This window comes from Silurus aristotelis, assembly GCF_946808225.1.
Source record: "Silurus aristotelis genome assembly, chromosome: 28".
NCBI lineage: Eukaryota > Metazoa > Chordata > Actinopteri > Siluriformes > Siluridae > Silurus > Silurus aristotelis.
Genome location: NC_139601.1, coordinates 11,159,313 through 11,186,019, shown reverse-complemented (window position 1 = coordinate 11,186,019; position 26,707 = coordinate 11,159,313). Strand labels below are relative to the sequence as shown.

At 39.3% G+C, this 26,707-nt stretch overlaps 3 protein-coding genes across 6 annotated transcripts in view; all 3 read right to left on the bottom strand.

Moving 5' to 3' along the window:
- Window positions 1-26,707, bottom strand: part of LOC310722276 (uncharacterized protein) — a gene marked incomplete at both ends in the record, with an annotated part of 66,645 nt that overhangs the window by 23,743 nt on the left and 16,195 nt on the right. The gene's annotated exons all lie outside the window — the stretch shown is intronic.
- Window positions 1-26,707, bottom strand: part of LOC310722011 (SAP domain-containing ribonucleoprotein-like) — a 54,778-nt gene that overhangs the window by 18,364 nt on the left and 9,707 nt on the right. The window contains exons 2-7 of one of the 4 annotated variants that reach the window (XM_083534308.1): window positions 25,778-25,855; window positions 4,030-4,129; window positions 3,376-3,419; window positions 1,877-1,989; window positions 1,057-1,108; window positions 506-728 (exon numbers count right to left, since the gene is read on the bottom strand). In XM_083534308.1, coding sequence (XP_083390434.1) covers window positions 639-728; window positions 1,057-1,108; window positions 1,877-1,989; window positions 3,376-3,419; window positions 4,030-4,129; window positions 25,778-25,855 — 477 coding nt within the window. In that variant the 3' untranslated portion in view covers window positions 506-638. Of the gene's footprint in view, window positions 1-505; window positions 729-1,056; window positions 1,109-1,876; window positions 1,990-3,375; window positions 3,420-4,029; window positions 4,130-5,703; window positions 5,859-25,777; window positions 25,856-26,707 lie in introns of those variants that run through there. The other 3 variants (XM_083534305.1, XM_083534306.1, XM_083534307.1) reach the window with 3 other exon arrangements.
- Window positions 21,181-25,150, bottom strand: LOC310721995 (uncharacterized protein). The gene is made up of 3 exons (XM_083534281.1): window positions 25,111-25,150; window positions 24,921-25,021; window positions 21,181-22,042 (listed from the first exon to the last, which is right to left on the bottom strand). Exons 2-3 carry the CDS (start codon window positions 24,993-24,995, stop codon window positions 21,287-21,289), a joined length of 831 nt encoding a protein of 276 aa, XP_083390407.1. The 5' UTR covers window positions 24,996-25,021; window positions 25,111-25,150; the 3' UTR covers window positions 21,181-21,286.

The following is a 26,707-nucleotide window of genomic DNA, read 5'->3' as shown; positions in this document are numbered from 1 at the left end:
CACGTTCCCGAGCCGGCGAGGATGAATCGGCTGCGTGCTTCCGGGTGTTTCCAGAGGCGGAGCTTGGCCGTCGCTTCATCGTGGCACAGCGAATCCTCCATCACGCCCGGGATCACGCCGGGACCACGGCAGCAACCCGATCATTTCTTCTTTTTTCTTTTTTTTTTATCCTTTTTAGGAGGTTTGTTATTCTGTCAGGGTGCGAGCGCAACAGAAGGCGGAAGCCGGAGTACAGCTCGCTCGGATTTTAATGACCAGTACGAGAAAGAGAGAGATACACACAAGCACACACACACACACGCGAACACGCGCGCACACACACGCACACGGCAGTCCTTCGGTTGAGAGAAAGTCCGAGGTGCGCTTTGGGAAAAGCGTAGCTGACCCAAGATGCACGGGAGAAAGAAGCGCATCCGGTACGGGATTCTGGAGTCCGAATGGAACGAATGAAAGGAATCCTGTGTGACAACCGGAACGCAAAGTCCAACACATATAATAACGAACCGGGGAGTGAATGTGAGTGAGGGGTTTATGTAGGAGCGGGGTGGAGTGATGATAAGCTTCAGGTGTGCATCGTTAAACCTGGAGCTTCAGAGAGAGCGGAGGCATGAGTGACAACGAGCTCCAGGTGTGCGTGGTTATGCCTGGAGCTCCAGGGAGAGCGGAGGCATAGAGGCACCAAAGGGGGCGTGGCAGGTGGATCCCTGACAGTCTGTGGTATAAATATCCTTTAAACAAAGTGGGAATTTCTCATCATTGAATATAAAAGAATTAAGTTTTTTGACACAAGCTTAACACTTGAAGAAGTTTGATGAATAATTCAAGTATAGATTGATTATTTTTAGGCTTCTAGGGATATATGAATCTTTTCTTTATGCTACAATATAAATGTATACTTTTTGTAAATTAGCAAACTTACTAAAAATAACGAGTGCCTTGCCTGTAATGCTTAAGAAGGCTATTACAAATGAAGCTCTATTTTAAAAGCTTGGTAAAACAAATCCACTGGTTCAGTGTATTAAACTGCTCGCACTTAGTGATGTAAGAAAAAAATACCTCAGAAGCCGATTCCGAAAGGTTGATTTTTATAACTTTCTTCGTTGCCTCCCTGAACAAAGTAATAAACAGAAAGATTAGTACATTTAACATTAAACTACTCTTTTAGGCTTAAGAAGCTTAAAAATAAACATAATATCTAAAAGTCACTGATGCCATCTTTTGTTTATTGTTTAGTTCAGGGAACCTCAATCTTATCTACAAATGGCCAGTGTGGTTGCACATTTTCTTTCCAGAAAAACAGGGAGTTGCTGAATTTATTCTTCAAATGGCTTTGAGATGAGTCTTCTGTTTGGTTGGAATGTTGAACCCCAGATACACTGGCCATTTTTTTACGCACACAACTGTACACCCTTATTCTAGCATAGCTCAAAGGAGGCTACGCAATTTGGCTAGACAATATATTATAGTTACTAGGTTAGTTTGCTCACTGATTGTCACAGTGCCATAATAAAAATCATTACACACACTAAAGATACTGAAATGGGGTTCTATTAAAAATCATTAAGGAAAATGAAGAAAATTTTTTTTTACAGCTTTAAGAAATAATGAATAAATATCTCGTGTTTTAAGGTTGAATATTCAAAAATTACTTGTCACTTACATGCATTTAAAAAAATATTAAATGTATTATTATGCACATGTAATAAGTGCACAATACATGAAAATGAACCGTGCTTGTAACACTTCACGAAAATGCAGATACAGCACCACATGCTGGATAAAACTAAACTGTACAAACTTGGCATAAATTCGGAAAGAACTATAACGGGAATCGCAAAGGACGTGTTCTTGGTCTTGTTCAGGAAAATATACATACGTGTCAGGTGCAGGTAAATCTTTTGGAGCTTCTGCCTCAGGTGCAGGTGACTCTTCTGGAGCTTTTGCCTCCGGTGCCTCTTCTGGAGCTTTTGTCTCAGGTGCTGCTGCCTCCTAAACAAAATTGATTTGCCTTTAACAAAGCTTTACTCAAGGACTGTGCGTAATTTAACTGAATGCTGAAGTTAAAACTACTAAATCTCCTAATGGATTTTTTTTATGTTATAAACATTTCAGGATATGCTTTATGTGCTCCCTATATAAGTACAGTAATCCTATAGAAAAACTGTATTTTTGCATCATAAATACAAAGGTTTTGGTTAACCTGCTTAGATAACTTCAGTTTTAAAATGCTCACCCAGACAGTTTGTCAGGCTGATGACGCGGAAGCGAAAATAACTCAATCATGGTCTTTATTGAAACAGTTCAACCAAAAACACACATGTCGAGGAGAGAAACAAACAAAGATATCCGCTCGAAACGAGTAATCCAAAACGAAAGTAGAATCCGGAAACGAAAGTACAACTCCCAACGGCAAAGTGTAATCCACACAGAACGGAGTTCGGAGACAGAACCAGCGGGGAATGCTGGTGGTCGAGCAGCCACGGGAATCACCAGCATGACATTCAAGAACCGACAGCCTGTGACTCGAGAACGTGAGTTTATATTTTCTATTCCTTAACGAGTCACAACTGTCGGAGGCAGTGTGACTGCTACCGAGGGGGCGTGGCAGGGGGGATCCCTGACAGCCACCGAGGGGGCGTGGCAGGGGAAACCCTGACAGTCACTGAGGGGGCGTGGCAGGGGAAACCCTGACATGACCCCCTCCAGGGGCGACGTCCCCAGTGGAGACCAGAGGCCGAGCGACGTCCCCAAGCGGAGATCAGGAACATAATGGCACTTTCGGCGGGGCGTTGGGCCGTAGGGCGCTTATAAAGACCCTGGGGCGAAGCCGCACTCTCATTAAAACGCTAGAGCGGACCCGCACACTCATCAAAGCTCTGGAAAGGAGCCGCGTGCTCTGAATAACCTTGGGTCGGAGACGCGCACCTGGGGAACAGAGCTGTGCACTTGGGAATATCTTGGAACAGAGTCGCGTGCTCTGAAGAACCTTGGAACGGAGAAAAACCTTGGAACAGAGCTGCGCATCTTGGAGAATCCTGGAACTGAGCCGCGCACTCATGGAAGCTCTGGGATGGAGCTGCGCACCGGGGAGTGTCTGGGGACAGAGACACACGCACTGAAGAACTCATGACTGGAGCACCTTCATCCTTGAGTGGACTGTATTGGAGATCCGCCGCATTCATCCCAAACATCCCCATTAGAAGCCCGATGAAGTCGGTAAATCGCCCTTTTTGGCACTTCACAACATGCTGGCCGTTGAGAGAGCGTCACCAGACAGGAGGGAAATACAAAAGGCAATCTTGGCTCGTTCGGAGGGGAAACCCTGACATTGTTTGACTAAGATTTTTACATTTGCATTATTATTATATGACTTACCTCAGTAAACTCTTCTAAGACGTCTTCCTTATTGACAACAACATCTGAAAATGTAACATTTAATAGTTATATACTAAAAATGCTTTAAAAAATGCTTTAAAAAATGAAAATGAACCCACACGAGTGAATTTGAGGACAAAGATTTTTGCTTATTTGAATAATTTAAAACTTTTAAAGTTAAATAAAATGTATTTAAACTAAATCTTTGTGCTTGTATAGCCAACACTATCTTCATTCCTCTCACATGACAGAAAAAATCTAAAGAATCTTAGTGTTCGGTAATTTTAGTTTTACTTTGTTTTCATCAATATGCACAGAAATACAGCGTAATGTACCAAGCAAAACACTTTCAAACACATTTTATATACATTTTGCTGACAAGGCCACAGCTACAACATATAATATCAACTTTATTATCACCTTGTGTTTAGACACGCTATATGAAGTAGCCTTTTATTCTTATATAAGCATTATAAAATTCATTCACAGTTAATAAAATGACTTTCATTCAGCCAGTTGGTGTTTGAACTGGAGTGATAAAACTAAAAAGGCACAGGAGTTACTCCGCAACCAAACACAAACATCTCACAAAACCTCCCCGAATGTGAATTAAGATATCAAATAAGAGAAGCGGTTCCACACACACATACATACCATGTTCATCAATGTACGCCTGCAGCCGGGCAATTAGATCTCCTTTGTTTCCCTTAACTTCCAGTCCCCGGATAGCACACTCCTGCTTAAGCTCAGCTAACTACAAACATCACCACAAACACAAGAAAATATGTATTTCATCAAGCACAAATTTATGCAAAGCATCAGACAAATACTACATGTGCTCCCTACAGATATTCATTTGTTGTAATGATTAGTTTCATACAGAATTGCTGCATTCTGTATTTGCTGCAGGTTTAAAAACTCAGTAATGACACTGTAGCAAAAAAAAAAAAAAAAAGATATTTAAACAGGACCAAAACTATAAAAAACCCCACAAAAAATCAACAAGCATTAGATTTTTTATTTATTTATTTTGCAGCCTGTTAGGGTTTGGTATGAAAACAAACTTTTCTCAAATCTGAATAAACAATCAAATTCTTAATCTTTTTGTTCATTTGCCAGGAAAAATCCTACAAGAAGAAGCTCCTCCTCATTTTCTCTTTGTTCGCTTTCAGGGAGCGGAAGCGTTTCCCTGAACGCAACAAAGAAAAGAGTCCATTGTTGGGATGGCTGAGGTCCTTCACAATCTTCCTGGCTCTGGTCCTGCACCGCGTGCTGTGGATGTCCTGCAGGTCAGGGAGCGCAATGTGGATGGTATGTTCAGCTGAACGCACCATCCTCTGGAGGGCTCGCCTGTCCTGCATGGTGCTGTTTCCAAACCAGGAAGTGATGCTACCCGTCAGGACGCTCTCAATGGTGCAGGTGTAGAAAGTCTTAAGCACCTGAGAGGGTAGTTTAAAGTCCCTTAAGCGTCTAAGATGGTACAGACGCTGCCGGGCCTTCTGTTATTCTTGTACATATACAGCCATTTGACGTGACCTTTTGTAAGCACAGTTACAAACATTAACGCACCTTGTGCTACATACAAATAGATTTTCAGATTTGTGAAATTTTGAACACAGTTCAAAAAAATATGGACACAGTAATGTGCTGGTTTCACTACTGAGCAGAGAATCATGTAAAGATCAGGGTTAAAAAAAAATTGGTTTTACATAAGAAATATGGGATATATATTTTACATATTGGAAATCAGTCTGCTTACGTATAATGAAATACAAGCAAAGGGTCGCCATGATATAGTGCTTTTGGAGCAGATAGTGTTCAGTGCTTTGCACAGGGGGCAACAGTGGCAGCTTGGCGATGCTGGAGCTTGTACCCCTGACCTTATGATCAGTAAAAAGTACTTGATGATACAAGCATAAGGTACAATACAGTAGGAAAAAAGGCTTAGAAATGAACGTGCGCCTTAAATAGAAGACACTGCTTATCAGATAATGATGCTTTTAGGACCTTCTCTGATTCTCTGCCTTGAGTAAAGCTTATGGTTTTTAATGGCCAGTGAAATGCTTTTTAATGTGGTATGACTGCAATGCACTTGATTTACACTCTAGAAATTATTGTACATCTTATTTCACACCACACTGTTCTATATAGGTTACATGTCTGTATCATGTGCATGCGCAAAAAAACGTTAACACTGGCTTAAGTAATACGGCTAACTAAATACTTTCGTAACGTATTTCTTGATCAGGACTGATACCAATTACGTTTAATTAATAATCACTATAAAGAATCACTATGAAGAATCACTATAATCAGGGGGTAACACACTAGATTCATCTCTCATTTTGTTTTGCTGTGTCTCTTCTTGTTAACGTGAACGTTGTGTGGGGTATTTCACCTTATAATCTTTAAGCTGGAATAGGGAAGTTCTGCCACGTGGGCGCGGATACTCGCGGGAAGGTTGCTTTGACATTCTACTTCTCTGGTTGTGTAATGCTGAATGCATGCTACTGCTCAGAGTTCTGGTCTTGTATACTCTTGATGGAGGACGGGGCACTGTGACGTCATAGGCAACTTGTTATGCTTGGAAAACTGTCTGCCTCTAGTGGTGAAGCGTGGAAATACAACTGAATGGGAATCCTTTCTAACAGAAATGGTACACCCTGATGGCATGTTTTCAGCAGAATAGGAATGGTTTAAGAGACATTATCTGTAATTCAAAGTGCTGATTTGCCCTTTAAATTCTCCAAGTTTAAATCAAGCATTTGTCCAGTGAGCGACACAAACACATTATATTCATCAAGGTCCCACAATACATCAGTGTAAATAATGTAGTTAATGAAAGTTTTACTACCTGGAAACATACTGGCAAACAAAAAAACTATATTTTCCACTCGATTAAACATTATTAAAATCCAAGATTATCATCCAGCTCTCTGACAAGTGCAGGAAGTTACCCATAGAAATGGAAAGTGCTTTCTGTTATGCTCTGTTCATCCTGGAGTTAAATTAGATTCACATTAAATTAAATATTGTGCATCGAAATTTAAAATGAAAGATATATATTTGATTGTATAAATACATCAGGGATTTCCCCTCTATGTATAATTTTTTAAGAAAATAAAATAACAATTTCTTGGTTTTTATGGGTCTATGGTCAATCATTTTATTCCCAGTAGTGGGGCCAAGTACATCAATGACCTTAGAATAAGGTGTGCTCCTAAATGGCATTAGTATTACATGTGGAATTGTTCAACTCTCAATTTGAGTAAATCTAGACAGGTCATGAACCAGATTAAAATGAAAAAAGACATATCCAGCTTCATTTAAACTACTTTAGAGGACTTTTTGTTATGCATGTTACATTCATGAAGGTTACATGCACACAACACACTTATGTATTATACATAAGTGTACATCCTCATGAAAGACTCATGGATTACTATTCAAATATAATTCATATCTAATATTTCTTATTATAGGATTACAATAAAACAAATGTTTAATAATGACACCTATTTTAAGATATTGTACTTTTTTCAGGCTTAACATAACATTATTAAATATGCCTAGAGAGAATTTATATGGGAGTATATAAGATTTAATGATTTTAATGAATAAAAGCATTACAATCTTTTAAATCATATACAAATATTACATCAACATGCATATATTCAAGATATTTTTTTAAAAATCGAAAAACATTTCTTAGTCAATATGCTGAACCCAAATAAAAACAAGCACATCAGGGTATTTTTTTCATAACAAGATTATGTATAATTATCAAACAGGGATTAAAAACCTGCCTTAAAAGGCATAAAATCAACAATTACCACAAAAAATTCAGAACTATCAAAAGTGAGAATTTTTGGCAAACCAAAAATAAATATTCCTCTACTGGTTTAAAGATCACTTACTGGAATTTTAGCTTAAAAAAAAAAATATGCATCAGGGTCGGTTTTTACATATGGGTTGGTATTAGTCAAGTCAAGAAGCTTTTATTGTCATCTTAACCATATATAGCTGGAAGCTGGCGCTACTTAAAACAACATAGAGCTTCATCACACCGCACAACATTGAGCTGCATACAGAACACAGGGCTAAAGTTTTGAAGTTGTCCCAGCCATATTAAGTGCATCATGTGCAACCAAGTGTAAACAGTGCAGACAAAAGAGAATGCAAACAGACAACACAAGACAGTGTGCGTATGGTTTTCATTTACAGTTGTTTCATTTACAAATTATTGAGAATTTCTAGTGCTCTACACCACAAAGTCACAACCTACAATGAAAACATAACTTACTAATCAACACAACTGGTTTATTTAAGAAAATTGCAACTGAACATATTTTATCTGCATACAATTTGTGACAGAAGGATAAACCCTGGAGCAGCTGGAACAGGTAGCTCTGAAAATACATACAGACAAGGAAGACAAGGAACTACAGCAACACTACCAGGACAAAAACAGTGATGCAGAAGTGCTGACAAATTAGTCTATATTGAATCCTATGTCCAGTGAAAGTTTCAAGAGCTCCTGTAGTAATGTCCTTCAGCAATGATTACAATTTGTTTACTGATTTATTTCATGCAATTCCACCAAAAATGTGTGCATTTTGCAAATGTGTAGGTATACATCTAGACACTGTTCCTGAGGTAATGGAATAAACTTTCACCAGATGTCTGAACAACTGAGTCACAGCCTTTATATAATGATGGGTAAAAATCTACTTGTTTTGTTTATTTAAGAAAAAAGGCTATAATTTCTCTCAACAAAATTGGCTGATGGTATCCTAAGTCTGCAACATAGGGAACCGTTGTTGATTTATTCATTAATAGAGAGTGAAAGCACTTTTGTATGTCACTAAGGGCGTTTGCTAAATGCCGTAAATGTGAGTGGTTGAAGCAGGCAGATTTCGTTCCTAGCCTATTCAGAAGCATCTAACGTAACCTAAATCATAAAACACACGTAAAAAATAAACAATAATATACACCGACCAGGCATAACATTATTACATTATAACATTATGGCCAGTGAAGTGAATAACACTGATTATCTCTTCTTTATGACACCTGTTAGTTGGTGGGATGTATTAGGTAGAAAGTGCCCATTTTGTCCTCATAATTGAGGTGTTAGAAGCAGGAAAAATAGGCAAGCTTAAGAATTTGTGAGAGTTTGAAAATGGCCAAATTGTGACGGTTAGATGACTGGGTCAGAGCATCTCCAAAACTGCACCTCTTGTGGGAAGTTCCCAGTCTGCAGTGATCAGTATCTATTAAAAGTGTAAAAGTGATGAACCGGCGACAGAGTCACGGGCGCCAAGATTTACTGATGCACGTGGGGTACAAAGGTTTGTCCGTGTGGTGCGGTCAAAGAGACGAGCTCATGTAGCTCAAACTGCTGAAGTTAATGCTGTTAATGAGCGACAGGTCAGAACTCACACTTACCTTGACCAGAGGAAGTGAAATGCCAGTAACTCAGGACTAGTCTATACATTTCTTGAGGTCTTGGTGAAAAAACTCAAACACGAGATAAAGCTTACACTGCAAAAACTCTTCATCTAGTCAAGACTTACAACCTTATTTATAGCCATAAAATCATAATGATAATTATAAATAAAATACTAAATAATAAATGCACTTCCCGTGGGCTCACCACCTGCAGGAGGGACCGTAAGGGACGGTGCTGTGAGGATTGGGCAGCAGTCGAAGGCGGGGCCTGCTTAGACAGCTGCCCCCGTGACCCGAATTACGGATAAGCGGGAGAAAATGAATGAATGAATGAATAATAAATGCAAGAGCAAATTATGTAAGATTATTATAATTGTTTTGAGTATTTATCTTTATTTTCTTAATTAGTTAGTAAATCTTAAAGTTAGTGATCTTATCTGCAAAGTAAACAAATTTCCTGTCAGAGACACAATTCCAGGCCAGCCTTGTATGTTTTAAGATTTTATTTTAGCTATAATAACTTGTATTAAGGTTGCTCAGTAAAAATGCTCAATAATCACACTTGACTCTTGTTTTAAGGTTGCCCAGTAAAAAAAATGCTCAGTAATCACTTGACTTGTTCATTATTTATTTAAAATCTTGGTTTTGTGTCAACATCAATCATTTACAGTGCCTTGCGAAAGTATTCGGCCCCCTTGAACTTTGCGACCTTTTGCCACATTTCAGGCTTCAAACATAAAGATATGAAACTGTAATTTTTTGTAAAGAATCAACAACAAGTGGGACACAATCATGAAGTGGAACGAAATTTATTGGATATTTAAAACATTTTTAACAAATAAAAAACTAAAAAACTGAACAATAATAACACCAAGGTCTCTGACTGCTGTACACACTGAGAGAGAAACACCATCCAGAGATGCTACTTAATCGGAAAGTTTGCGAGAGTTGAGCAGAAGAAAGTTATCAAGCATCCACTGTCTAATGTCCTTTACACACTCAACATTGTTAATCTCTCTCATCTGGCTTTGCTGAAATATACAGCTGTGTATCATCAGCATAGCAACGGAATAAATATCCGTTAAAATTTCAAAATATCTTTTTGATTTCATTGCATCCTTTATTTTCCGTTGGCTCTGTCTCGTCTATTTTTGCTTTCGGAAAAGCACTTTTTTTCCCTGTTTAAGGGTTCGAAAGCAGTGCAAATAGCACTGCTTTCGAATGTGGAATGTGGGGACATTCCAACCAGAACTACAGAATTTCTCTGCTATGGCGAACCTCCAGTTCATTCAGTTTGTGAAGTGCGACATGTTTAGTTAGTCTTTCTCTGTTGTTAGCGATAATTTTATCTGTGAGAAGCGTAAGCTAGTTTGCTCTTTGACGGAGAAGATCTTAGCATTAGGGGAGCGCATCCAGAGTCTAGAGAGAAGTAGTGAGTGTGAGAGCAGTCCGGGTTCTGCAGGGGAAAGTCTGGATGCCCTAGGTGAATTTAGTATTCCCCCGACTCCGGCATTAGAGCCCTATCCCAATGCTCTGGCCCCATCCCAATGCGACGTGGCAATGTAGCCTACAGCAGGTTATGGTCGCTGAACTGCTGGATGTCCGAGTGGTGCACCAAAAACAATGTGGGCTTCATTAATAATTGGAGCATTTTTGAGGGCAAGGCTGGCCTGTTAGGGCGGGACGGTATCCATCCCACTCGGGAAGGTGCTGCTTTGATTTCTTGTTGTATAGGTCATAGTCTCAGAACAGCACTAGTTAACAAGTGAATGTCTAGAGCCAATTTTCCCATAGAATTAGCAGATTTCATCACAAATTTAGCTACTGCTTTAGACAAAGCATTAATTATTGGTGACTAATATTCATTTTGATAATCAGGAAGACTCCTTAAGAGCAGCAGTTGTGTCCATTCTAGATTCAGTTTGATTTAATCAGAATGTTATAGGACCCACTCATAGTGGTGGACACACTCTCGATTTGTTGTTACATTTGGATTAAAAAAAATACAAATTAGTCATAATTCCACAGTCTGAAGCTATTTCAGACTATTATCTCATCTCTTTTAAAATCTGCCTCAGTCATTGCATTACTACCTCACCACGTTATCGTGTTAAGCGTACTTTTACGTCAGCTACAGCAGCGCATTTTATCAATAATCTTCCAGAAATTACGATATTAAATAGATCTCTGTCTGACCCCGCAGAGTTTGACTGGGCCACTGAATACCTAGAATCAACATTACGTCATACTCTAGATCTGTCAAGAATCCCCCTGCCACGCCCCCTTCGGCGGCTGTCAACCTCGGTGCTTCGGAGAATGCCCTGCTCCTTCTCGTGTGCGCACCCCGCCCACAAGGAGCTTCTCTCCTTCGCACTAACAACACACACCTGACTTTCATCTACACGCTAATCTCACTGCCTATAAGAACACTCACTGCACACACACTCGCGGTCCTTTATTACCCGTTCATGTGTGTTCATATCGGTGATAGGTTGTGTGCTCGTGTATGTTCCTGCGTGTTCATGCCGGTGTGCGCGTACTCGCGTATGCCTTCCCGCTCCACACACCGTTCAACTCGGACACTCGCTCTCTCACTGCGCGTGGACCGCGCCGCTTTCCAAGCGCACCTTGGATTTAACTTTCCCGACTCGCGTTCCGACTCGGACCTTGCGGACCGCGTCTCTTTCCAGACGCACCGTAGATGTTACTTTCCTTTTTTCCCGGATTCCTTCGTTTGGGTCATTCCTCCAAACTCCGGACCTAGTGGGCTGCGTCTCTTTCCAGACGCACCTGGGATTGTCCTCTTTTCCCGGACTCGGTTATTTGGGTTATTCCGCAGACTCTGAACTGTTATGGGCCGCGCTGTGAGAAATATAAGAAGAACGCGGCACAGAAAAGTAAAGTCAATCCGAGCATGCGCACTCTGTCTGTAGAGGACGTTTTTGAAAAGGCAGGGATGTTTTCCAGTGATGGTGCCAAGGCAAAAGGGATAACACAAAAAATATGGAATTCATTGCCTTAGATCAGTGGTCTCCAGTGGCTCGACGGGTTGATCTTTGAAACATTCCCCGTGAATCCCGAAAATAATAATAATTATAATATAATATTATTTATTACACGGCTCTTCTTAATGCTGTAGATTAGAACGTTCCATTCACTTGAATGTGCTTCCAAATGTTCGGCGGCCAATTATTTTCGTTTAACAAACCGTTGCTAATAATAATTGACTGCTGCCTGTCTGTCAATACTATGAATGGTAACAAATAAATAAATAACAAATTTATAATAATAAATAAAACACTTTTGTAATTGATTTATTCTTTGACTTGCAATGCATTGATTTTAGTGAGGTTAGTACACACTCATAGCCATAAATGCAATGGTTCTAATAATTGACAATCTTTTCTTTCGGTGTTTCGGTTTTCGGTTTTGGCCTTGGTTTCCTCATTTTTGGTTTTTTGTTTCGGCCAAGAATTTTCATTTCGGTGTATCCCTAAAATATTATCATTGGTGTGGCCCTCTGACACAATTCAGGTTTCTCATGTGGCCCCTTCTAAAAATTAATTGCCCACCCCTGCTCTAGATGATGTAGCTCCCCTTAAGACCAAAATGATCAGGGAGAAAAAATTAGCACAGTGGTATAATGATCGTTCTCGTACCTTAAAACAGACCACTCGAAAATTAAAACGTAAATGGCGTCAAACAAAATTAAGTGTTTCAAATAGCATGGAAGGAGAGCCTCCTAAATTATAGAAATTCTCTTAGTGCTGCTAGATCACTATTTTTCTCCATCCTCATAGAAAATAACAAGCATAATCCTAGATTTATATACAGCATAGAACAATGGTCACTGGAGCCTCAGAAGCAAGTTTAACTCGACAGACAGAGAGAGAGAGAGAGAGAGAGAGAGAGAGAGAGAAGAGGGTGACAGGAGGAGAAGGATATGGATTATTAACTGTCCTTATTGTTGTATGAAAGTTAATGTCACTGTAAAGTTTGGACTCCGGCAAGACTCGCTATGGCAGCATAACTAAAAGGGAGAACCAGAAGGTAATACAGACATGAGGGATCTCTGGGATAAGAGACGACCCACCACACCACCGTCAACAAACCTGAGTAAACGTGTGAATGTGAGGGGACGACAGCATACCAGCATACAAATATCCCAGTTCACCAAACACTAACCTGTTTACAGCAGCGACGCATTGTAGGATTTGTGGATAAACCACTGTAAACAGGAAGACGACGCACTGTGGGCGTGTCTCCGTTTATTCAGGTCTGTGCGGCAGTAATGGCGAGTCGAGGCGAGAGCAAGACGAGTTTCTCAAAGTGGAAATAGGCTCAATATTTCACTTTAGTTGAGTATAAAGACTCAACTCTTTCTGGTTCGAAGCTCGTATCTACTGCGATAAACAACAACTCCAATCTGTCGAAGCTCCACCAGGAACTCCATGCTAGAAGCTAGAAGCTAACCCGGTGTTCTGTTCTACATTGTTGATAGTTTTCATACTTCAGCTGTGAAAGGAACATTGTTAAGAGCTCAACACAACAGCTTTTTTGATGCAGAAGCCACTTTAGTTTTTAATTCTGAATATATTATTCAGCTTGTTTTATTTATTTCAGAAATCCTTGTGACCAGTTTGTGCTGGTCTGACAAAGAAAATAGTGTTTAAAAATTACTATTTGGTGTAAGTAATCAACAAAGTAACTAAGTTACTTTTTGAATGAAGTAACGAGTAACTGTAACTAGTTACTATTTTTTAGTAACTAGCACAACACTGGTAATGACACTGTAGCCAAAAAAAAAAAAAAAAAGAAAAAAATCTAAACAGGACTATAACTACAAAAAACAAAATAAACAAGCATTACATTTTCTTTGGTTAATTTTGCAGTCTGTTATGGTTTGATAAGAAAAACTTTTATTTATCTGCAGTCAAATCTGAATAAACAACCAAATTCTTATTCTTTTTGTTCATTTGCCAGGAAAAATCCTAATCGCAACATAATCTTGTACATATACAGCCTTTTGATGTGACCTTTTGAAGGCACAGTTACGAACAGTAATGCACCTTGTGCTACATACAAATAGATTTTCAGATTTGATCACATTTCTGGCAAAGTAAAAAAAAAAAATGGACTTGGAAATGCTTATCAGATAATGATGCTTTTAGGGCCTTTTCTGATTCTCTGCCTTGAGTAAAGCTTATGGTTGTTACTGGGCAGTGAAATGCTTTTTAATGTGGCATGACTGCAATGCACTTGATTTACACTGAAGAAATGATTGTACATCTTATTTCACATCACTGTTCTATATAGGTTATTAATCTGTATCGTACGCATGCGCAAAAACGTTAACACTGGCTTAAATATAACGGCTAACTAAATACTTTCGTAACGTATTTAAAAATCAGGAATAATACAAATCACGTTTAATTAAAACAAGCAAAACCAGTTAAAATCTCTCTACAGTGTTTTGTTCACTTTCAAGCTACTTGACAATTCCTGACGTTATGATTCAATTGACATGCTTTTTTTTTTTAAACCATTATTGTTACTGCGATTAAGAAAAGTATTAAATTCTATATAATAAAAAAAAAAAAAAGTTTTTTTACTTTGCTAACTTGCAAAAATTCATCCCACAACTTCAGACACATTAGGGATATTTAAAGAACTTTTATATTTTTAAGACTATAACTAAAGACTTGAAACGTGCAGTGTGTTACCTTCAGTTTAAGTATTTTGAGTAGCTGGCTGGTATACCTGCTTTGGAGCTAGTGATGTCCGGTTCGTGAACGAATCGTTCATTTGAACTAGTTCTTTTTAGTGAACCGGTCGAACCAGTTCACCTACTGAGCATGCGCGACCTACCGAGCAGTACGCGTGCTGTCTAACATTAATACACACACACACACACACACACACTTTTTGGACTTTGAATCAGATGCGTTCGACATACTGTAAAGGCTGGTGCTGCGCTGAAAAGTAAGTTTATTTACTAACAACTTAAAACATCAACGTTTTGCACATCAGTGCCTGTATTGGGTGATTTAGTGCAAAACGTAAATGTAAGGAACATTTCTAAGATGATGATGATGATTTAATTTAAACAGATAAGCTAGACATGACTTCATTTAAATGTGTTTAGTGTGTATGTTCATCCGCCGAGATGATATTTGGATATGCATGACGTCATGACGTAAGGACGTAAAAGAACTGGTGAACCAACATTTTCATGTGGGCCCCATGTGGGTTTTTGATGGGCTGTCACTTGAGCCCTGCATGGGCAACCCAAATGGGGCCCAGATAAATTTGTCCATTGGCTCCACATGGGCCCCATGTGTGTTAGCCCAGAAGGGCGACTGATGGGTCCATGGTGGGCTCTAAGCAGGGCCCGTATAGCTGTTCTTTATATGGGCCCATTTGGGTCCCAAATAGGTGTTAAAAATGGGGCCAATGTGGGCTACATGTGGGCCCCTTATGGGACCACAGTGGGTGAGAATTGGGTCCCATTTATTAATGTCATCATTGATTTCTGTGAGTGAACTTAATGTGTACTTAATCTTACTATGGAAAATCCACTGTCAAACCATTTCAAACGTCAGTTACAATGTAAAACTGTGCCTGACCAACCAAATAACTAATGTTAGTTGATTTTATGTGCTGCTATATGTTTAAAATTACATAGTTGTGTATTTGAACTGTGAAAAATAAATGACTTCAACTCAGAATGTGTAAATCACATTTAATTTAAATTATTAATTCATTCATTCATTCATTTTCTCCCGCTTATCCGTAATTCGGGTCGCGAACCGTCCCTTACGGTCCCTCCTGCAGGTGGTGAGCCCACGGGAAGGCGGCCCGACGTCACGGACCTTGATATTTCCCTCGTAAGGGACCCCCGGAGCATAGAGGGTTAAGGGCCTTGCTCAAGGGCCCAAGAGTGGCAGCTTGGCGATACCGGGGTTTGAACCCCAGACCTTCCGATCGGCAACCCAGCGCCTTAACTGCTGGAGCCACCACATTTAATTTAAATTAATTCAAGTAAAAAAACAGGAAAAAAAGAAATAACAGAATTACTAATGTAGAATAGTTCACTGGTGGGTCTATGCAGATTCCTCAGCTGCACACCTACAAAACAGTAAAGAAAGAAAAGACAGAAAAGGCAATTTAGTACATTTTAAAATACTACCATTCACAGCAGCATCTAAAAAAACATGCATCAATATAATTAAGACATATCCTAGAATCTCATCAGTGAATTGTTCCCACCTCTGCCTCGCACAGTAATAACTTATGCCGGGGGACCAGTCATGGAATCCAAAACTTATGAATCTAACAATTAAAATATCAACTTTGGGTCTGAACTTGACTCAAACGAATATTTAGCTTTTGCCATAAGCCAGTGATTGAACAATGATTCTGATCAGCTGAAAGATGTAAGTCACACCTCGGATCATGGTGGCCCAGAAAGTTCAACGCACTGCAACTGAAGAAGACATGTGCAAATAGAAAAAACACCAGCAAATTAAGAAAACATCATTATCAGTTAAACAACACGTGCTGCAAATCCTCACAACACAACTAAATACAGAAACGTCCTGCAAATCCTCACAACACAACCAATTAATTTACACTGCAAATAGCACAGACCACAAAATAAATGTTTCATGGGGACCCCAACAAGTGACGACCCCGGGACTGCTTGTTCAGTGTCTATTGATCAGTGGTGTTGTTGATGATCTGAAAGGTGAGTTTTTTTGTTTATTCTAACATCCTGATCATGATTCCTTGGCTTTGCCAGTTAACATAATAACGTTTTACAGTTAATTGTGTATTTCATCAGATTATTTAGGATAATAATATCCAAAAGGCCAAGGAATCATAAATAAACAATGATAAAATAAACAAACAACTCACCTTTCAGGTTGAGTTGTTCAGCGCTGAGTTTTTCAGCGGTCTCGACTGACGCGCCCGCGCACTAACAAAGCATTCTGGGATTTGTAGTATTAGCGGTGTATGCGCTATATACTGGCGGGCCAGCTCAAATACACATTTGATATGATCTCGCGGGCCAAAAATAATTACTCCGCAGGCCAAATCTGAGTTTGACACCCCTGCTGTATAGGATGCCTTGAGGATAAGTAATTTGTAAAATATTTTTTCATCTCAGGGTGGAGTATTCCGTTAATTAAACAGAGGCAAAAACAGTGATCAGGATCAAATATTATTAAATGTGCAGCACTAGCTATAGGTTATATGACTTACACTCCCGGCTGTACTGCCCTCCGATCATGGCCCGCTGAGCTCTCAAAGCACAGTTGCCTTCTCTGTCTCTTGCATTTGTGAACCATTTACCAAGCGCTTTCTCCAGCTCTTTCTTACTGACAGTTTTCAGCAAACGGTTCTGCTTCAGGCTTCCTGTTAAGCAAAAAAATTTATATAAAGTAGAGCATGCTACTGCATCAACCAGGGCACAACCCATTATTTGTATGCATGCAAGTTACATGAGCATAAGACTATCAGTCAAAAAATAAAATAAAATAAAATAAAAAAAAGAATAAAAATCACACAAGGTGGTAAACACCTTGTAATTCAACATTTGCCCAAACTGTTAACTGATCTGAATGACTTTATGAACAGCGCAAAATAACGTTTATTATCTTTAACGTAATCATAACATATATTTTTTAGTAATGTTTAGAAATTATATAAATATAAACGTTTTTTATCACCTCTACCTATTTCACCTAAATCTCATTAAAATAATGTTAAGTATTGTCACAATCTCCTCAGAACTTTTCTCTGTGTATTGTGTATACACGTTATAAAGGTAGTGAAAGAGAAAGATTACTCCACAGTGCTTTTAATGCGTCACCCTCCTGTTATCATGAAGACACTATATGGAGAAAACACGGGTGAAAATGGTTTGAAAAGTTGTTATTTCCACATTTTAGTAGACAATGTCCTAGTTATCTGCTTATCGTTAAGAATGTTCAGTTTTCCACAGGTGATTATCTCTGAGGTAAACCAGTTCACTATCCACACTTAGCTTCTTTAAATCGTGTAACTTTAATTACCACACAATCTTTCAGAAATATACATTAAATGAAATTTCTTACCGTGAAAGAGACGTCAGGTTATCCAGGTCAGGTGATCAGTGGTAGTGAGTGATGACAGATCCAGTTTCTTCAGAATGAGAAGGCGGGAACACAGGAGCCAATATAGCTAAATATAGCCCAAATGTAGCCCATACAGGGCCCCCGAATAAACAAAATGGGTCACCTAACTGGGGCCCACAACCCTGAATAATCTGGGGCCCACATTCAGCCCATCAAAGTGCCCACTCTGACCCATTCCCACGTGATGCCCATATAACCCAGATAAAACCCATGTGGGGCCCACATGGACATGTTGGCTGGGATCGTCACTCTGATTATGCAGTCAGCTGAGCATTCTTAGCTCCCTGACCTGCAGGACATGTACAGCAAACGGTGCTGGACCAGGGCCGGAAAGATATTGGAGGACCTCAGCCATCCCAATAAAGAAGTCCTCTTTTCTGTGTTGCGTTCAGGAAAGCGCTTCCTTGAAGGCAAACAGAGGGAGAATGAGGAGGAGATTCTGCCCACAGGCCATTCGGAGTCTAAACCAGGAAAACACCTAACACATGAACACTTTAGTGACAATTGCACTGGGACACTTCAAATCTGGACTATTGTCAATATCTATCTATTATTTCTTTCTGACAAAATTGCAGCCAGTAAGTAGTTCCACAGATACCTCAGACACCTGTTTGGTGTCATATACATATACATATATAATATACATATACATATATAATATACATATACAAAGTATTTGAAATCTATCAGTCTGGAAAAGGTTATAAAGCCGTTTCTAAAGCTTTGGGAATCTCAAACCCTACTCTTTCCCATAACTTCATGGTGTGACTGATCAACTTAATTTCGCTGTAGTTATTGCAGGTCTGCATATCTCCCTTATTCTTAAAGTATCAATACCAGCACACTCCTTCTCCTTTCCTCAGGCATCCTCTCACCTTCCAAAATCCTGTTAAACAAACTTTTTAAAAACTCCACTGCATCTCTCCTAAACATCTCCATGCTTCTACCGGTATGTCATCTGGTCCAACCGACTTTCCACACTTCATCCTCTTAATCACTGCTCTCACTTCCTCCTTACTAATCCTATCCACTTCCTGCTTCACCATCTCCAGACCATCCAACCTTCTCTCTCGCTCACTTTCCTCATTCATCAGCTGCTCAAAATACTCCCTCCATCTTCTTAACACACTGTCCTTACTAGTCAACACATTTCCATCTCCATCCTTTATTGCTCTAACTTGCAGCACATCCTTCCCAGCTTGGTCACTCTGCCTGGCCAATCGGTACAAATCCTTTTCTCCTTCCTTAGTGTCCAACTTCTCCTACAGCTCCTCATGTGCCTTTTCCTTTGTCCTTCACCACATCCCTCTTTACCTGCTGCTGCATCTCCTTGTACTCCTGCCTACTTTTCTCATCACTCTGTCAATCCCAATTGTTTTGCCAACCTCTTTCTCCTTCTGCTCTCCTGCACTTCCTCATTCCACCACCACGTCTCTTTGTCTTTCTTTTTATTTCCAGATGTCACATCAAGTACCTTTCTAGCTGTCTCCCTTATCACTTCTGCAGTAGTTCCACAATCATCCAGCACCTCTTCACCACCGCCGAGCCCCTGTCTGACCTCTTTCCTGAATCTCACACTACAGTCTTCCTCCTTCAGTTTCCACCATATTATTCTTCTTCCAGTCCTCTCTCTCCTCCTTTTCTTCTACTTCACCTCCAAAACCAAGGGACATGACATGGGGTTACCAGCGTGACACTAAAACAGGTAGTAGTAATGACTACTTTTTACTTAATGTACTTAATGTCAGAGCACAAACCTCTTTACCTAAACTTGAGTAGAAAAATGTATAGTCAGTACTTTTACCTGAAGTATTTAAAACATGAGTATCTGTACTTCTACTGAGTGAAGGATGTGTGAACCTTTGCCACCGCTGGCTTTAATTATGAAATGTTTGCAAACATATTACAGTTATAATGTAGATAAATAGTACTAATAAACTATCCACTCTGTTCAATTTGTATAAGGTATTTCAGTGTGTAAACTAATCCTAATGTAATAGTGGAGCAAAAGTGTATTTATATATAAGTACATCTGTATTATTTAGTTTTTGCAACACTGAGCTGCACACATATTCAAACCTTTAATGTTTGCTTACACTATACATTTAAATGAACCATATTAACTTGGTCAAAAAGCACACTGCACCATTTTCTTTATATTTCCTTATATTTAAGTGGAAATTAGTTTTGTATTTGTATGCACGCGTAATTTTTGTATGCAGCATGTAGTGTAAATATCCATTAGATTTTAGTTATTTTGGTTATGAATTAACTTTTATTTCCATTTGGTGATGAAGCTCGGGTGTTCTTGTATTCAGAGCAGTGAGAACTGCATACAACTCTAGACTGAGACTCCTGAAGTTACTGAGTGTCACAGTTGGATTCTGGAAACACAGATTTTAATGCTCCCACATTAAAGTTGATTGTTTTCCATTTTATTCTTTCTGTATAATAGAATTTTGTTAATAACTGAAATTTAATTTAGTAAATAACAATGATTTGTTGATACTTCATAATCACCTATGATATAGAATCAAATCATTGTTTCTATCACCAGCATTTCTATTTTCTTCCTTTGAAAAAATAAAGTATAAGTTAACAAACAATAGCAAGAGAAAAATAAGTGAACTGTTCATGAAATAATCACAAAAAAATGCTCCTGAAGACGTTTTTAATGACACGGAGACTCATACAGTCCATTTAGAATAATCAACTTTTAACATTCACCTTAATCTCAAAGGTGTTCCGTGAAGTCGAGATTAGAGCTCTGTGCAGGCCAGTTCACAGTTCTTCCACACCAAACTCATCCAACCATGTCTTTATGAACCTCAGTTTGTGCACTGTGGCATGGTCATGCTGGATTAATAAAGGGCCGTCTCCAAACTATTCCCACAATATTAGAAGCATAGCATTGTCCAAAATGATTTGGTATGCTAAAGTAATTAACATTTTACTACACTTTAAGTCAAGGGCTGAGTCTTACCCCTAAAGTACAGCCCCATACCATTACCACTCCTCAACCAAACCCTGCAGTTGACTAATAAACTTATTTGAAGTTAGAGAAACACAATAAATGAACGTCGGTGCAAAATACCTAAAGGTTTATACATTTAACATTTTAGATTTAAAAAAGACTTGGGATGAGATTTGTCTGCACTTTAATAATTAAAAAATTAACATTACAATTTAAAGTTCCCCCGATATTAACAGTACAATTTCCCTTTACATCCCTTCAAATAAGAACTTTAAGATGATTTGTTTCACAAATTAACATCAGGAGTTTATGGTTGTATGTTAGAGCACTTGTGGCTCCTTAATGAGTTTTGATGAGCATAGCTCCGTCCACACTGTCCACAGAGGTACAGCTTCTGTCCTGTATGACTCTGCTTGTGGCTGAGGAGGGCACTCCGAGCACTAAAACTCTTCCCACACTGTTCACAGTGATACGGCTTCTCTCCTGTGTGGATACGCTGGTGCGATTCGAGAGTACTCTGTTGAGTAAAACTCTTCCCACACTGTTCACAGTGATAAGGCTTCTCTCCTGTGTGGATACGCTGGTGTAATCTGAGATGACCCTGCTGAGTAAAACTCTTCCCACACTGTTCACAGTGATACGGCTTCTCTCCTGTATGGATATGCTGGTGTCTTTTGACACTACTCTGACGATTAAAACTCTTGCCACAATGTTCACAGTGATACGGCTTCTCTCCTGTATGGATACGCTGGTGTAATCTGAGATGACCCTGCTGAGTAAAACTTATCCCACACTGTTTACAATGGTACGGCTTCTCTCCTGTGTGGATATGCTCGTGTCTAAGCAGATGACGCTGGTGAGTAAAACTCTTCTCACACTGTTCACACTGATATGGCTTCTCTTCTGTGTGGATACGCTGGTGTCTTTTGAGACTACTCTGATGAGTAAAACTCTTCTCACACTGATCACAGTGATACAGTTTCTCTCCTGTGTGGATACGTTGGTGTCTTTTCAGAACAGCAATCTTAGTAAAACTCTTTCCACAATCTGAGCAGTGGTGCATCTGGAAAACAATAAAAAAAATGATTCAATATACTGTAATAGTTTTAGATTTGGTCTTGCATGTTATCAAAAATGTCTGCTATAGTAATCTGATATGGTTTGAAACAAGTTAAATGAGAGGTATTTTGAGGCCTTTTAGAAAACCTTCAACTATTTAATACTTGAATAAAATCTTCCAAAATCCCCAATATTTATGTCTTCAAGGTGGAGGAGTTTTCCCAGTACCAGACCAGGCAGCATTATATCATCCTATTTTCAATTCCAGGAGACAGAGAAAAAGACTGTGGAACCTGTTGGGCTTCTGTGATAACATCAGAGCTTAACAGGATTCAGTCCACGATCACAAAGCTACCTGAAACTATGTTCAAGCAATGTTTGGGTGACTTTGGATTTAGCAAAATACATTTCTGATTCAGAACATTTGCTAATAGTAGCTCTCATTAGACAAAGCTCAAAATCTGGACTGGTGCAAACAATCAGTACCTACTGAGCTGATCTGCATGCTGTCTTCCAAATGATGTGTGAAAATCCCTGTGGTTGGGACAACAATACATTGATGACGACTGCAGGTTGCAATTATCTGTGGCTGTCAAAAGCAGCAACCTACTTCCTCCTAATGGCCTATGAGGGCATTTTCAATCAACTTGTTAGCATGTACCTCCGCTTTCAGACTCTCACCTGAAAATCACCTACCTAAATGTAAATGTGAACAGTTCCTGACCAAAGTGTTCTACATACACAATTAAGATACATTTGGAAAGAAGATACTCTGACCCAGCCATTAGTGTTGCACAAGTCAGTGCACTCTTAGTGCAGGTCGGTCGAGGCCCGGGTTACCAATGACCACCACAGGTATCGTTAGCCAACAGGGTACCGGTGGAAATTGGACTACGGTTGGCCGAAGGAGGAGAAGGAGAGGAGGAAGACGTCTACAAAGGCAGCCGAAAAAGAAGAAGTGAAGGACAGTGGAGATTCGGGTTGGTACTTTAAATTTTGGTACTATGACTGTTAAAGGGAGAGAGGGAGCTGATATGATGGAGAGGAGAAAGGTAGATATGTTGTGTGTTTAGGAGACCAAATGGAAAGGGAGTAAGACCAGGAACATTGGAGGTGTTTGAACTGTTCTATCATGGTGGGGATGGAATGAGAAATGGTGTAGGGGTGATTCTGAAGGAAGAGTACAGTAAGAGTGTAGTGGAGGTGAAGAGAGTTTCTGATAGGGTGATGAAGGTGAAGCTGGAAATTGAAGGGGAGATAATAAATATCATCAGTTCTTATGCTCCACAGGTGGGCTGTGAGATGGAGCAGAAGGAAAAATTCTGGAGTAAGTTAGATGAAGTGGTAGATGATGAACCTAGAAATTAATGATTGGTGATTGGGGCAGACTTTAAAGGGCTTGAGGTGAAGGGAACAGAGGTGATGAGGAGGTGATGGTAGGTATGGAATTAAGGAGAGGAATGTGGAAGGGCAGATGGTGGTAGATTTTTGCTAAAAATAAGAAAATGGCAGTGGTGAACACGTATTTTAAGAAAAAGGAGGATCGTAGAGTGACGTATAAGAGTGGATGGTGAGAAGATGCCTGAGAAATGGAGAAGGAGTGTGCTGGTACTGATCTTTAAGAATAAGGGAGATGTGCAGACTTGCAGTAACTACAGGGGAATTAAGTTGATCAGTCACACCATGAAGTTATGGGAATAAGTAGTGGAAGCCAGGCTGAGAGAAGAGGTGACCATCTGTGAGCAACAGTATGGTTTCATGGGCATGGGATATATTGGTAAGAGAATGCTGAGGATGGAAAAAGGCAGATGTTGAGGGCAGGGGGTATGGAGACAGATGATCCGCTGTGGCGACCCCTAATGGAAGAAGCCGAATGAAAAAGAAGAAGGAAATAAGTCACTCTGGGTTTTACTGTACATCTTTTTTAACGCAGGTCCTTTCCTCCCTCCCCCTGCTAGACTCCAGGGGCCACTCAGACTATTGTTATACATGTTTGGCTATTCATACAGACTGCATTCATATTAAATGTACAGCAATTCAGACTATTGTTATTCATACAGACTGCATTCATACCGCATGCATACTGATGGCCGGACATTTCAATGGACAGGAGGAGAATTCATGATCAGAAGCCATTAATCTCAAGTAGCAAGGAGCTGAACAGCTCTGCTAGTGCTAACGTTAATTCACCTATTTCTCCATTACCAGCAGCACTCCATTCTCCAACATCTATCTCCCCTACATGCCAGTGTACACACACATACATACATACAGCGGGTAAAATAAGTATTGAACATTTCAACATTTTTCTCAGTAAATATATTTAAAATGTGCTAGTGACGTGAAATCTTTATCAGATGTTGGTAACAACCCATGCAATCCACACATACAAAGGAATCAAACCATACATGTCCATAAATTAGGTTGTGTAATGTTGTGAAACAACACACACAAGAAACAGTATTGAACACAAAGACAGGGAGGTGCAAAAAGAAATGAAGCCAAGACAGCAGTAGATATCAATCAGTAATTAGAAAGCAATCCTGCCTATTGTCATTGTAAATTAATATCAGCTGCTTCAGTCCCAACTGATGGCCTGTATAAAAAGGTGTAACTGGTTGCATGTGTAAAAGCTGTTGGTATCAAACATTGTTTACTTTATTAACTGAGTAAAAAGCTGAAGAACAGATCAAATAGGCCAATTGATTAAAGATTTGGGGAGAAATTTCCTTGTGAAAGGATTTTTTAAATAAATAAAAAACAGTAGTTTATTGTGATACACTTAAAATTAGGGGTTTTTTATTTATTTAATTTTAAAATACATTATGATGTATCTTTGCCCTGCAAACCACACTGAAAGTTGAGACATGAATAAATTGTACCTTTGATCCAGCCGCAGCAGCAGCAGGAGTGTGTGGAGGTTCTCCTAAAGATCTCCGTCTGGACTCTGATTTCATGATCAGAGGTGTAAAGAAACAGGACACTGGAAGAAAAATGCAGAGGTTCATGACTCCAAAATGTCCACTAGCTGTTCCCCGAGCAGCTCAGCTGCTACATTTCACTGTATCTCACCTTTGGGTAAAAATCCGCAAAACCCGGGACAAAAACGAGGTTGAAGCTCGCGCGGGATAGATTTATAACAGCGACAGAAACGTCGATGTGCACGCGCGGAAAGTGGAGAAAAACTCACGCGGCCAACATTAACTTCCGAACGGAGCGCGTGAAAGAACTGTATAGGTACAAACACAGATCACAAAGCAGTGGGCGGGGCCAACGGACTCGAGTTCTAAATCTGCAAACATCATTGGCTCAAACATTGTCAAGAAGTGAAATCTGATTGGTAATCTCCCACTGTGCCTGATCTTTAGCGGTTGAGCTTCATGAGAGACATGACTTCATCATCTATCACTCTTCATTCTCTTCTATCATTATTCTTAATTTTTATTTGATCACAGATTTCGGTTTACAAATAAACGGAGATTCACACAAATTAATTCGATTCACAAATATAAATGGGGATTTAAATAGGAATGAATACTTAGATGTTCGCATCACTCAGGACCTGTGTTGGTCCTGTCACATCTTCTCTTCATCTTCTTCCTATTGATCTTTTCTCTTCCCTTGATTTGTTTGGGGATTTTATGGGTGATTTGTTTCTCAGTAATAATCATTATAATTATAATAAATGATAAATTTTGTGTTTTAAAGAAAATAAAATCCATAAAGCTCAGAAACTCACCGTTCCATGGGTCGTACAGTTCACTTCATCCCGGCAGAGGGTCTTCTTCCTCCACCTGGAACACGCCGTCTCTCGGAGCTACAGGAGGAAAATCCAAGTGATGCTGAGGAAGGAAAAGTCCAAACAAATAAAATCAAATAAATAATATAAAATATTTTATATAATAAAAATCAAAGTCATATTTCAGAGTTGAATCCCAGTGGAAACGCGACTGATCCGCAGCTGCTGCTTTTCAGCTGATACACACTATTTGGTCAAAAGTATTCGGACATGTGTCTTTTCAAACCAGATGTGGTTCATAAATTCACCTAAAATGCACTTAAATGCACCATACAGCCAGTTAACATGCAAACTGTTGAAACACTTAATAGAAAAGAAAAGAAAGCAAGTAAGAAAGAAAGCACATGCTTTTTATTAACATAAACAAATTCATTTTAATACGGAGTTGTTAGATTTTTATCATGCCCAAACGAAACTTAATTCTTGGAGAGGTTTTCCATACGACCTGCTATGCCCGTGGTGCCTTTCTGATATCAGGGAAGAAGAAATGCACAGCACACAGAATGCATGTTCTTCTTCTTCTGTTTATTGCAGACACAGAACATATATATATATATATATATATATATATATATATATATATATATATATATATATATATATATATATATATATATATATATATATATATATATATATACACATACAGAGAAAAGAAACCTGACCTGGTTGTTTCCTGTTTAGACAAGAGGATATACTAGCCAGAGATGTGTGAGCCCAGATAAGACTCCCTGTTTACCTTACAGACTAACATCGTAAATATTCTATAGACACTGAACAGACAAAGTGATGTGTGTGAGATAGTGTGAAAACCCTCTTAACACTAACAATGGCCACTTTAAATCATTTATGATTTAGCATCACACACCA

Excerpts from the sequence above, each read along its gene's own strand:
- LOC310721995 (XM_083534281.1), bottom strand. The coding sequence starts at position 24,995 with ATGAAATCAGAGTCCAGACGGAGATCTTTAGGAGAACCTCCACACACT. Across the intron at positions 22,043-24,920 it reads CTGCTGCGGCTGGATCAAAG|ATGCACCACTGCTCAGATTG; the intron begins GTACAATTTATT and ends ATTGTTTTCCAG.